Genomic DNA, 12004 nt, shown 5'->3' with positions numbered 1-12004 from the left:
CAGAAGAAAGATGGTGTAAATAAACCTGTAAATACAAGCACACACACTAAGTGGATTGTGCATTAATTCCGCTCCCGAGAATCATTACAAGAAGCTGTTGATTATGAGGAGAGGAGCGGGCTGTGGGGAATGGGTGGAGAGCTGGCGTTCACTTTTCAAATACCTTTCTCTTGTCCTATTTGAATGTTCTACGCTTGATGTATAGAGCACTTCTGAGAAAATAAAAACAGGTTCCGTGGCTACTGAGATTACTGGTCATCTTTTTGCACTATTATTATTTTTTTAGTCATTTATTTAGCTGAGCTGGATCTTAGTTGCAGCACGCGGAGTCTCCTAGTCTTCATCAGGGCATCTGAGATCTTTAGTGGTGGCGTGCAAACTCTTAGTTGGGGCACGTGGGATCTAGTTGCTCGACCAGGGATTGAACCCAGGGCCCCCTGTATTGGGAGTGCTGTGGAGTCTTAGCCGCTGGACCACCAGGGAAGTCCCTGTTATTTTCCTTATAAGAAGTAATCCTGTAGATATTGTCTGGGAGGCACGAAGGAAGGAGGGTTGAAAAGGAGGAAGGAGAGAGGATGCAAGCAATGACAGAAAAAAGTCACCCACAAAATGGGGCGAATCCGAGAGAGCCCCAAAGCTCCAGTGACTATGATCCTGGAGCTCTGGGAACAGAGAGAAAAAGCGGTGATCAAGGGAGGCAGGACACAGCCTGCGAAGACACTGTTGATGAAAACAAAACAAATTTCTTCTGAAAGCTAAATGTCACACCCACTTAAAAAAATATCCAGAGAATGTCCTGGCCAGGGTCACTTTATTTTGATATATTCTCTCCCTCCTACACAGCTATCATAGAAGCTGGCAGGGAATGGAACGAGTAGGTCAGAATGAACCACACCGTCTTGAAAACTAATGGGAAAGAAGCTACACGTGCTTTACTTCTTGTCCAGTGTTTCGATCTCACTGAAGGAGCTCCTCTGCTCCCGGCACTGCTGCCTACTCAGTGTGATCGGCCCTGGGTTACTGGCCAGTCCTACATGGGCATGGCCGAAGCATGTTTGTTACAGAAACATGAGGTCATTTCTCACAAGCAATTAGTTGCACAAGAACATGTTTGCTTTCAAAATCAAACTCTGCCATTATAAAAAAAAAAAAAAACTGTTAGTGTTAATAAACAAGTTCAGCAAGGTTGCAGGATATAAAGTCAATACAAAAACACTCTGTTGTATTTCTACACACTAGGAAGGAATGATCTGAAAAGAAAATGAAGAAAAAAGTCCCACTTATGATAATATCAGAAAGAAGAAAATAGTAGGAATAAATTTAACAAAAAGAAGTGCAAGACTTGTACACCAAAACCTACAACACATTCTTGGAAAGAAATGAAAGATCTAAAGAAATGGGGAGATAGCCCATGTTCATAGATTAGAAGACTCAATTTTATTAAGATGGTAATAACTCTCAAAGTCATTTATAGATTCAACACAATCACTATGGAAAACCCAGCTGTCACTTTTGGCAGAGGTTGGTTCAGTTCAGTTCAGTTCAGTCACTCAGTCGTGTCCGACTCTTTGTGACCCCATGAATCTCAGCACGCCAGGCCTCCCTGTCCATCACCAACTCCCGGGGTTCACCCAAACTTATGTGCATCGAGTTGGTGATGCCATCCACCCACCTCATCCTCTGTCAACCCCTTCTCCTCCTACCCCCAATCCCTCCCAGCATCAGGGTCTTTTCCAATGAGTCAAGTCTTCACATGAGGTGGCCAAAGTACTGGAGTTTCAGCTTCAGCATCAGTCCTTCCAATGAACACCCAGGACTGGTCTCCTTTAGGATGGACTGGTTGGATATCCTTGCAGTCCAAGGGGCTCTCAAGAGTCTTCTCCAACACCACAGTTCAAAAGCATCAATTCTTCAGCGCTCAGCTTTCTTCACAGTCCAACTCTCACATCCATTCATGACCACAGGAAAAACCATAGCCTTGACTAGACGGACCTTTGTTGGCAAAGTAATATCTCTGCTTTTCAATATGCTATCTAGGTTGGTTATAACTTTCCTTCCAAGGAGTAAACATCTTTTAATTTCATGGCTGCAATCACCATCTGCAGTGATTCTGGAGCCCCCCAAAATAAAATCTGACACTGTTTCCACTGTTTCCCCATATATTTCCCATAAAGTGATGGGACCAGATGCCATGATCTTCGTTTTCTGAATGTTGAGCTTTAAGCCAACTTTTCCACTCTCCTCTTTCACTTTCATCAAGAGGTTTTTTAGCTCCTCTTCACTTTCTGCCATAAGGGTGGTGTCATCTGCATATCTGAGGTTATTGATATTTCTCCCAGCAATCTTGATTCCAGCTTGTGCTTCTTCCAGCCCAGCATTTTTCATGGTGTACTCTGTATATAAGTTAAATAAGCAGGGTGACAATATACAGCCTTGACATACTCCTTTTCCTATTTGGAACCAGTTTGTTGTTCCATGTCCAGTTCTGACTGTTGCTTCCTGACCTGCATATAGGTTTCTCAAGAGATAGGTCAGGTGGTCTGGTATTCCCATCTCTTTGAGAATTTTCCAGAGTTTATTGTGATCCACACAGTCAAAGGCTTTGGCATAGTCAATAAAGCAGAAACAGATGTTTTTCTGGAACTCTCTTCCTTTCTCAATGATCCAGCAGATGTTGGCAATTTGATCTCTGGTTCCTCTGCCTTTTCTAAAACCAGCTTGAACATCTGCAAGTTCACGGTTCACGTATTGCTGAAGCCTGGCTTGGAGAATTTTGAGCATTACTTTACTAGCATGTGAGATGAGTGCAGTTGTGTGGTAGTCTGAGCACTCTTTTGACATTACTTTTCTTTGGGATTGGAATGAAAACTGACCTTTTCCAGTCCTGCAGCCACTGCTGAGTTTTCCAAATTTTCTGGTTGATTAGCCAATCCTAAAATTAATATGGAAATACAAGTGACCCAGAATAGCTAAAATGATTTTGAAAAGAGTGAAGTTGGAGAAGCCACACTTCTCAATTTCAAAAGTGACTACAACTATGAAGGAGGAGAAGGGGATGACAGAGGATGAGGTGGTTGGATGGCATCACCAACTCAATGGACATGAGTTTGAGCAAGCTGCAGGAGTTGGTGATGGACAGGGAAGTCTGGTGTGCTGCAGTCCATGGGGTCACAAAGAGTCAGACATGACTGAGTGACTGAACTGATGATAATCAAGAATTTGTGGCACTGGCATTAGGACAAATGTATAAATATCTATCTATATCAATGGACTAGACCCGAGAGTCCAGAAACAGACTCATATATCCATGGTCAACTGATGCACTGATTTTCAACAAGCGTGCCCGGATAACTCACTGTGGGAAAGCACAGTCTTTCAATAAATGATCCTGGGACAAGAGCAACTCCGCATGGAAAAGACTGAAGCTGGACCCCTATCTCACACTGTATACAAAAATCAACTCAACATGGATCAAAGGCCTAAATGGAAAGGCTACAGCTATGGAATTCTCAGAGTAAAACATAAGAGGACACCTTCATGACCTTAGACAAAGCAATGGTATCTTGTTTGACATCAAAAGCATAGGCAACAATAGAAAACAGCTAAATCAGATTTTATCAAAATTAAAAACTTTTGTGCATCAAAGGCCACCACCAAAACAGTGAAAAGGTAACCCACAAGATGGGGGAAAATATTTGCAAATCACATATCTTGTAAGTGATAGTCAAAGTTGCTCAGTCACGTCCGACTCTTTGCAACTCTATGGACTATACAGTCCATGGAATTCTCCAGGCCAGAATTCTGGAGTGGGTTGCCTTTCCCTTCTCTAGGGGATCTTCCCAACCCAGGAACTGAACCCAGGTCTCCCACATTGCAGGAGTATTCTTTTACCAGCTGAGCTATCAGGGAAGGGTCTAGTATCCTGCGCATATAAAGAACTCCTGCAATTCAACAGAGAAATACCAATAGTCCAATAAAAAAACAAGCGAAGCAACTGAATAGATACCTCCTCTAAGAAGATACACGGATGGCCAACAAGCACAACAGGTGGGCCACATCCTTAGTCACTGGAGAAATGCAAGCCCAAACCACAGTGAGGTATCACTTCATACCCACTAGGATGACTCCTATCAACAGATGGACACAACAGATGTTGGCAAGGATGGGAAGGAACTGGAACCTCACCCATTTCTGGTGAGAAAGTAAAATGACGCAGCCCGTTAGGAAAACGGTTTTGCAGTCCTTCAAGAAGTTGAACAGAGTCACCCTATTAGCCAGCAATTCCACTATTAAGCATATGCTGGGGAGAACGAAAAACGTATGTCCCCATACACTTGCGTGGGAATGCTCATGTTGTGTCCGACCCTCTGCGATCCCATGGACTGCAGCCCGCTAGGCTCCTCTGTCCGTGGGATTTTTCAGGCAAGAATACTGGAGTGGGCTGCCATTTCCTCCTTCAGGGGATCTTCCCGACCCAGGGATCAAACTGCATTTCCAGTGTCTCCTGCATTGCAGGTAGATTCTTCACCCGTCACAGCAGCGTTATACACAATGGCCTAAAAGCGGAAATAACCCAACAGCCCATCAACTGATGAATGGATAAAATGCGGTATATCCATAAAATGGAATATTATTCATCTATAAAAGGGATAAAGTACTATTACATGCTACAACATGCATGAACCTTGAAAACATCACGCCAAGTAAAAGAAGCAGGCACAAAAGGTCCCATATTATGCCATTTCATGTACATGAAGTGTCTGGGATAAGCAAGCCCGTCCAGACAGAACGCATTAGGGGCTGCAGGGGAGTTGGGGGTGACTGCTGATATATGAGGTCTCTCCTGGGGGTGATGAAAGTGTTCCGGAATTAGACAGTGGTGGTGGTTGAACCTCTGAATCATACTGAATCATACACTTTAAAAGGGTGAATTATATGGCACATGAACTGTATCTAAATAACAACAACGGCAACAACCATCTGTCCTGGTCTTGCCAAACGTTAATAAAGCTTCAGGATGCCTGCAACGGCCCCCAACGTCCTCCAAGAGATGGTCCCAAACGTCCAGTCTTCTCTCCTACTCTGCCCACTCTCCCCATTTCCCCGTCTTCATGCCTGCTGCTCCCAGCTTGCCCTGCATCTCTCCTCAGCCTGGCCTATGCCCAGGGCTGCAAACAGTAGAACTAGGTTCCACCTTCAGCAGAATATAGTCAGCAGATGGGCTCACAATGGGGGTTTTCTGGGTTTCGTTTTTTTAACTGAATTCATTACCACCAGGAGACTGCGCATAAACACACGTATTCTGGCTACAACAGATTCTGTTGGCTGTCAATCCAAGTGCCAGGCTTCCCTTCTTCCCTAGAAAGGGAACTCTGGTTTCACCTTGTGTCTGCTCAGGGAAAGTGGGTCCACCCCCAGCGGAGGAACCACGTCATGCCATTTATCTTTGTAGATAATGGCCGAGGGTGGCTACTGGAGCTCTGAGTCACAGCAACAGCAAAAGGCTCTGGCTGTATTAGCAGAAAACAGTTTTATTATATGTCAGAAACCAACTGACCTTAAAGTTCATGAAGCTTAAGCTCCAGGACACCTCACCTGCATGGCCCTGTGAGTGTTCTAGGCTAGGCAGGGAAGCACAGCTGCAGTCAGCAGGTGAACATGAACAGTTCTGAAAAATATCCTATAGAGAGACTGAGCGCAAAAGGCCCTGAGACTCAGGGTTTAATATTTATCCAGTGTGATTTCTCGAACTCATTCTCAGTAAACACTCACTTCCATGTTTAATTTTCCATGTAATGAATTAGATGCTTCAGCTGTCAGAACTGCAGACAAAGATTTTAAAGCAGCTGTTAGAAGTATGCTCAAGGTGGTAAATGAAAATATGCTCATATTGAATGAACAAATAAGAAACCCCAGTAGAGAAACAGAAACTATTAAAAAAGAAACAACAAAGAACTAAATGGAAATGCCAAAACTAAAAATTCAAATATTTGCAAGGAGGCTGGAAAAAAGTGAGTCTGCTGTATTCTACCCTGGAGGTGTAGGATTCACGAGGTTGAAAATTCTTCAGACCTAGTCCATGTTCAAAGGGTGTTGGTAGTTAGAATACAGGAAAACGGTCCTCTGAAGCCTGTGATCCAGTTCTGTGTAATGAAACAAAATGGAAACAATGTCCTGACAAAAAGAGAGAAAAACATACAGGAAGCTATGAACTCTTATCCTTCACCCTTGTCCTTTCTGCCTTGAATACTGTCCTTGTGAGAACATGATGATGCTTGGAGCAGTAACAGCTGTTTTGCAACCTTGAGGGGGAGTGGTGAGAAGCGGGACACAAGCTAAGCCAGAGCCCTGAGAGGATAAATCTGTTGAACATACTATGAAACAACCTGGTTCTGGATTTCCTGTCATGTGAGATGATAAACTGCTCTTAACTGGCCACCTGTTACTTAGTCTGAGCACATCCCAACGAAGACACAGCTTCTCTTGAAAATGGAGAGATCGGGCAACACGGTCCCTGCCAGCCTCTTTAGAGAGGGCAGGAGCTCTCTAGTTACTGATCTCACTTGGTCCCCACTGCAACAAAGTTTGCAATCCCTGCCCACACATCTGTTGAGAGATGGATCAATCAACTGCTCCCTCTTCTACAAAGCACGTCCGGATTCCCGCCCCCTCCACTCCAGCCCCATCCAGCTAGAAGTAATTTGGCGTAGTTCAATCTCTCCCACCTTTCTGTCTCCTATTGTAATTGGACATTTAATCCCCTCCCACTTGACTGTCAGCCTCTGAGGGCAGGAACCATGCCTTTTCCATCCCTGTATCTCCTGCTCTCTGGTGAAGTCCCTGAATATATATGGGAGGCACTCAAGGTCTGTTTGCTGAATAAATGAATAAACACTCCTACCATTAAGAATGTCAGTGTTCCAGAATATCCCACTCTCCAAGTTCATCAGGTGATATGTGTTGCTTCTTAATCTGGGAAGACGGTTCCCACCTTATTCCAACAGTCTAGCGAATTCTGGGCTCTCAGCCCTCAGCCCTAGTCACCTGGGGCACACCCATGACAGTCACCTCTGAAGCTTGGATCCCAGGTCCTTCCAGAGGCCCGGACTTGTCCCTTACTCAGGAAGCATGCGGGCATGAAGGCAATTGTATAAGACCTTTCCCGGGATAATCTGGGAAGAACTTCTGGTCAACCACAAATTCCAGGAAAAAGTGGAAATTTACACACACACAAATCCCCTGTTTTACAAGAGAAAGGCTAGGCAACTTGAAAGCTCACATCCCCACCACAGATCCGAAGACCCTGGAGGGCAGCTCCCCCTCAGGGGACAGGGACCCTCAGAGCACCTCAAGGTGCTGACGACTCTGAGAAGCACAATTTCCCTTTGCATCAAGCCTGGGTCTAATTTAACTGTACGAATGCTTCCTGAACTGGTAGTTGATTTTCAGTTCCAGCTCTTGGTAGATTCTCTCCTGGCACCTGACTCTTGACTCTGTAATTGGCCTTTTGTTTTTCAAAATTATGTAAAAAACAGGTAACATAAAAATTGCCATCTCAGGCATTCTCAAGTGCACAGTTCAGTAGTGTTAAGTACATTCCCATGGTTCTGCAGCCTTCAGCACAACCCATTTGCAGAACTTTCTCATCCTCCCAAACTGAAACTCCATACCCAGGAAACACTAACCCTTCCAGTCTCCCTCCCCGAGGCCCTGGCAACCACTGTTCTATCTTCTGTCTCTGTGAATGTGACTCCTCTAGGTACTTCACATCAGAGGAACCCTACAGTATCTGCGTGTGACTGCTTCATCCCACTTGGCACGATGTCCTCCAGGTCCATCCATGTCACAGCACGTCACAGAACCTCCTTCCTTTTTAAGGCTGATTAATACTCTGCTGCACGCACAGGCCACATTTCGCTCATGCATGCGTGCGGAATTTCGGGCTCTGGGGCGCTTCCTCCGTTGGGCTGTAGTGAGTGATGCTGCTGTGAACGCGCACACAGGCATGTGTGCTCAGTCACTCAGTCGTGTCCGGCTCTGTGACCCCACGGACTGCAGCCCACCAGGCCCCTCTGTCCGTGGGATTCTCCAGGCAAGAACACTACAGTGAGTTGCCGTGCCCTCCTCCAGGGGGTCTTCCTGACCCAGGGTTCAAGCCCGTGCCTCCTATGTCTCCTGCATTGGCAGGTGGGTTCTTTACCACTGGCGCCCCCTGGGGAGTTCGTTGCTGTGAACACGCTCCGGGGTGGGGGTGGGGTGTGGCGGGGGTGCTGATGGTTGCTCCAGTCCCTGTTTTCAGTTTTTTTGTGAACCAGACCTTTGCCCAAATCAATCAAGATCTTGACCTTGGGCATGGCATTCTGGGGGCCAGTCTCTATTCCAAGGGGAGGGGAAAAAGACATCCCACCCCACCCCTTACACATGATGCCAGGAGAACTGCTCTGCAGTGGAGGGGCCCTCCAAGCTGAGCTGAGACTGGGACCCAGGAAGCCGTTCCTGGCCCCACCCTCCCGACGAGGGCGAATCAGGGACAATGTGGCCAAGAAACAGAGAGGAATGAGACGCCCCCTCTGCCTCTGAGAGGACACATACCATTGCACGGAGGAGAAGAGTGGGACAAGGGAGGCCTCTGTTCCCCAAAAGGGCAGGCCAGCCGCAGAGGCGGCCCCAGGGGCTCGAAAGGGCAGCCGGGACTGCAGGGGCAGAGGTTATGTAAAGGCAGAGGAGGCTGAGACCGGAGCTATTCAAAGGACCACAGTGAGAGGGGTCCCAGGCGTGGGGGTGGGGCGTGGGGAGCCGGAGGAGCCTGGAATGCTCTCATCTGACAGATGGCCCCCAGCTCAGCCAACTCCTCCAGGAGGGGAGGCACAGAGGCAGAAACCCAAAGGGCTGGGGGCCGCTGGGGGTGGGGGGGGGGGGGGGGGGTAGGGGGCTGGTTAACGGCGTGTCGTGGGTCTATAACCTCAGCCTTCAGAGCTTGGTGCTGCCGTGTTTTAGTGGGAGTGTGGGTGGACTGCAGCTGGTGGGCAAGGGCGAGGTCTGGACACCTGCGAGTCCCTCTCTCTGTCTGCCGTAAGCAACTTTCAATAGGTTACATGATATTTTTTGGTGCCAAACTGTCTAGGTTCAGGCACCAAATGATGACAGGCCGGGAAAGGTGCAGTCACTAAAGGGGAAATTAATTGCGTCTGTGCACTCTGAACATCCTAGGAGTATAAAAACGACTAAGTGTACGCCTTACATGTCAGGACCGAGGTAGACTCAAGGCTCTCCCCTCAGCCCGGTCCAAACTTTGGGGCTCCGCCGAAGCCCTGGGAACTGAGGAGGACTGCTGCTGGGGGCTCTGCTGCAGGAACCACCCCCCACCTTGGTGACTCCAACTCAGAGAGCTTCCCTGATTCTATGCAGAGGCTCCTGCAACCCTCCCAAGCAAACTGGTGCTCTCAGCAAGAAACTGGAGGCCAGCTGTCCCCATAAATCCAGAGAACCCCCCTTCCAGACTGTTCTGGGATCCTAAGGTTGTGAAGTCAGCCTGGACTTGGCCCATGTGATGTGATTCTGAGGCCAGATAAGGTGGCAAGAAGCCTGTTGGCTCAGCTTTTTCCTAACGGTGGAGCCAGAGCCCAAGAGGGCCTGATGTCTGCATGTCCCCGCAGTGACGCAACACCCCCACCAGCACCTGCCTGCGTGCTGGACTGGGGGCGGGGCGGGGGGTGCCGAGAGCTAGGCACTGGGTGGGCTCCCCAGCTTGGGCACCCAGAGTGCAAGTTGCCACCCTGCACTTCTGTCAGGCACTAACCGGACTGACGGAAGAGCCCGTCCAGGCTGAGGTCCCACAGGAGACCAAAGGCTCTCGAAGAAGTTTCTGGAGGCCATGTCAGCAGCTAGGAGGACAAAAAAAGAAAAACAAATTAGTTGGGTCATCACTATGGAGTAACAGTAGTAAACCTTTATTACATATTAAACAAGTCCCATTTAATGCTTACAAATCCATATGGTAGAAAGATACTGTCTTTACTGCCACTTTACTGATGATGAAACTAAGCTCAGAGAGATCAAGCAACTTCCCCAGGGTCCCAGCAAGTGAAGAGCAAAGCCAGGATTCAATCCCAGGTCTAGGGGACTTGACATCTCCTACTCTGTCCACCTCCCTGTGTGGGAGTCTTGTTCCTTTTGCCACTCACGCCCTGAGGCCCCAGCCATGCCCCTCAGGGCAGGCACCCGTGTAGGGAAGAGAAAGAGCTCAGAAGCAATAACTACAGTAAGCTGGACAAGGTCAAGCTGGCTCCTCTTCGTGAGCCTCACATGGCTTCCAGGTCAGCGCCTTATCTCACAGGCATGGGTGACCTCTGACTCTGCAGAGACCTTTCAGGACCAGGGCTCCCATCCCTAAGGGCTGGGAAGTACTGTTAGCCGAGGGCCCTGAGTCTAAGGAGAGTCCCTCACTCGAATCACTCAAGGTCACACCTTCCCTGCCAGTGCAGTCTTCCTCTGATAACTGGCCAAGGCCAGGACCCTTGCCTCAACTGGGACAACTCTGAAGAGTAATCCCAGTTCCAGGGCCCCTGCCCCGCCGCCGCCCAGGACCAGCCGTGACCTCTCTTGCATTAGCTTCGCTCCTCAGCTTCCGTCTCTGCCCCCGCCTGCTGCCTCCCTCCCTCACAGCTGCAGCTGCCTGCTTCCAAGAGATCTAAGGCATCAGAGCTCTGCCTCCCTCTTCCTCTCCTAACTTCTTCATAGCTGAACACACGACCACTCCCCAGCAAGAACACGAATTCAGTGACGGCATATGCTTCCAGGTTTTGGCCTCCAAGGCTCACCCGGGAAGTCCACTCTAGAGCTCCGAGGACGAGCTGACATAACTGGTGAGCACTAAAGCTGAAGCCTGAGCTTCCCAGGTGGCTCAGTCAGAAAAGAATCCACCTGCAGCGTGGGAGAGGCGGGTTCCATTCCCGGGTCGGGAAGGTTCCCCTGGAGGATGGCACTCCAGTATTCTTGCCTGGAGAATCCCATGGACAGAGGAGCTTGGTGGGCTACAGTCCACAAGGGTGCAAAGAGTCGAACACAACTGAAGTCACTAAGCACGCATGCAAGGTTGAAGCCTACTCCCCCAGTACCCACTGTTCACCCGCGGAAGCCCCGGGAGCAGGGAGGCCGGCAGGCAGCAGAAACTGGTTCCCATGGGGACTCAGGATGGCTCTTCTGGGGATGCCGCTGAGGGAGCAGGGCTGGAGAAGTCTTAACCCCCCAACCTCTGACTAGAATCAATCCCAGGTATGTGTGTGGGCCCTCAGCAGCCCTGTGGCCCTGCTCCCCTAGCTGCCTTTGCTTGGGGGTGGTCCCTTAACCCCTCACAGGCCAATTAACTCTTCTTCCTGGGGGTTTATTTGACCATGGAGAGCCTGGGGCATAGAGAGAAGCCGAAGTCTGTCCTAAGATCCTGACCTGTCTCCAGTGTGATTCCAGCTCCTGTGAGGCCCAGCGCTGTCCCAGCCCTTGGATCCCACGAATCACCCCTGCAGCTTCACAGGAGGCCCCCAGCACCGTCAGGGATCCCCCATGGATTTGTGCTTCTCTGAACTGGAGTCCTCACCAGCAGCGTGAAGTACAGGCAGCCATGTCTGCCTGAGATGTGTGTGTGCATGTCAATCACTCAGCCGTGTCAGACGCTTTGAGACCCCATGGACCATAACCTGCCAGGCTCCTCTGTCCACGGGGATTCTCCAGGCAAGAATACTGGAGTGGGTTGCCATTTCCTCTTCCAGGGGATCTTCCTGACCCGGGGATGGAACCCCGGTCTCCTGCATTGGCAGGTGGATTCTTCACCACTGTGCCACCGGGGAAGCCCTCAATGGACACCTGGGTCACCACTGCCAGAATCTTTCTGTCCCTGCAGCTCAGCATGCAGCCAGGCCTCAGCCAAGGTCTGCGAGAGAACAAGCGCCACTGCTGCTGCGGGGAGAGAAGTTCCAAGTGGCAAGACAACCCAAACCTCGGAAGTGAG

General features: G+C 49.1%; 1 protein-coding gene across 1 annotated transcript in view; it reads right to left on the bottom strand.

The window, feature by feature from the left end:
- FAM178B (family with sequence similarity 178 member B) overlaps positions 1–12004 on the bottom strand; it is a 99599-nt gene that overhangs the window by 64382 nt on the left and 23213 nt on the right. Inside the window, exon 7 of the mRNA XM_042246470.2 lies at positions 9800–9884. Within this exon, the coding sequence (XP_042102404.1) occupies positions 9800–9884 (85 nt within the window). The remainder of the gene's footprint in view (positions 1–9799; positions 9885–12004) is intronic.

The sequence above is a fragment of the Ovis aries genome, chromosome 3, assembly GCF_016772045.2.
Source record: "Ovis aries strain OAR_USU_Benz2616 breed Rambouillet chromosome 3, ARS-UI_Ramb_v3.0, whole genome shotgun sequence".
NCBI classification, from domain to species: Eukaryota; Metazoa; Chordata; class Mammalia; order Artiodactyla; family Bovidae; genus Ovis; species Ovis aries.
Note: the sequence above shows the minus strand (reverse complement) of the source record. Positions and strands in the feature narration are given on the sequence as shown.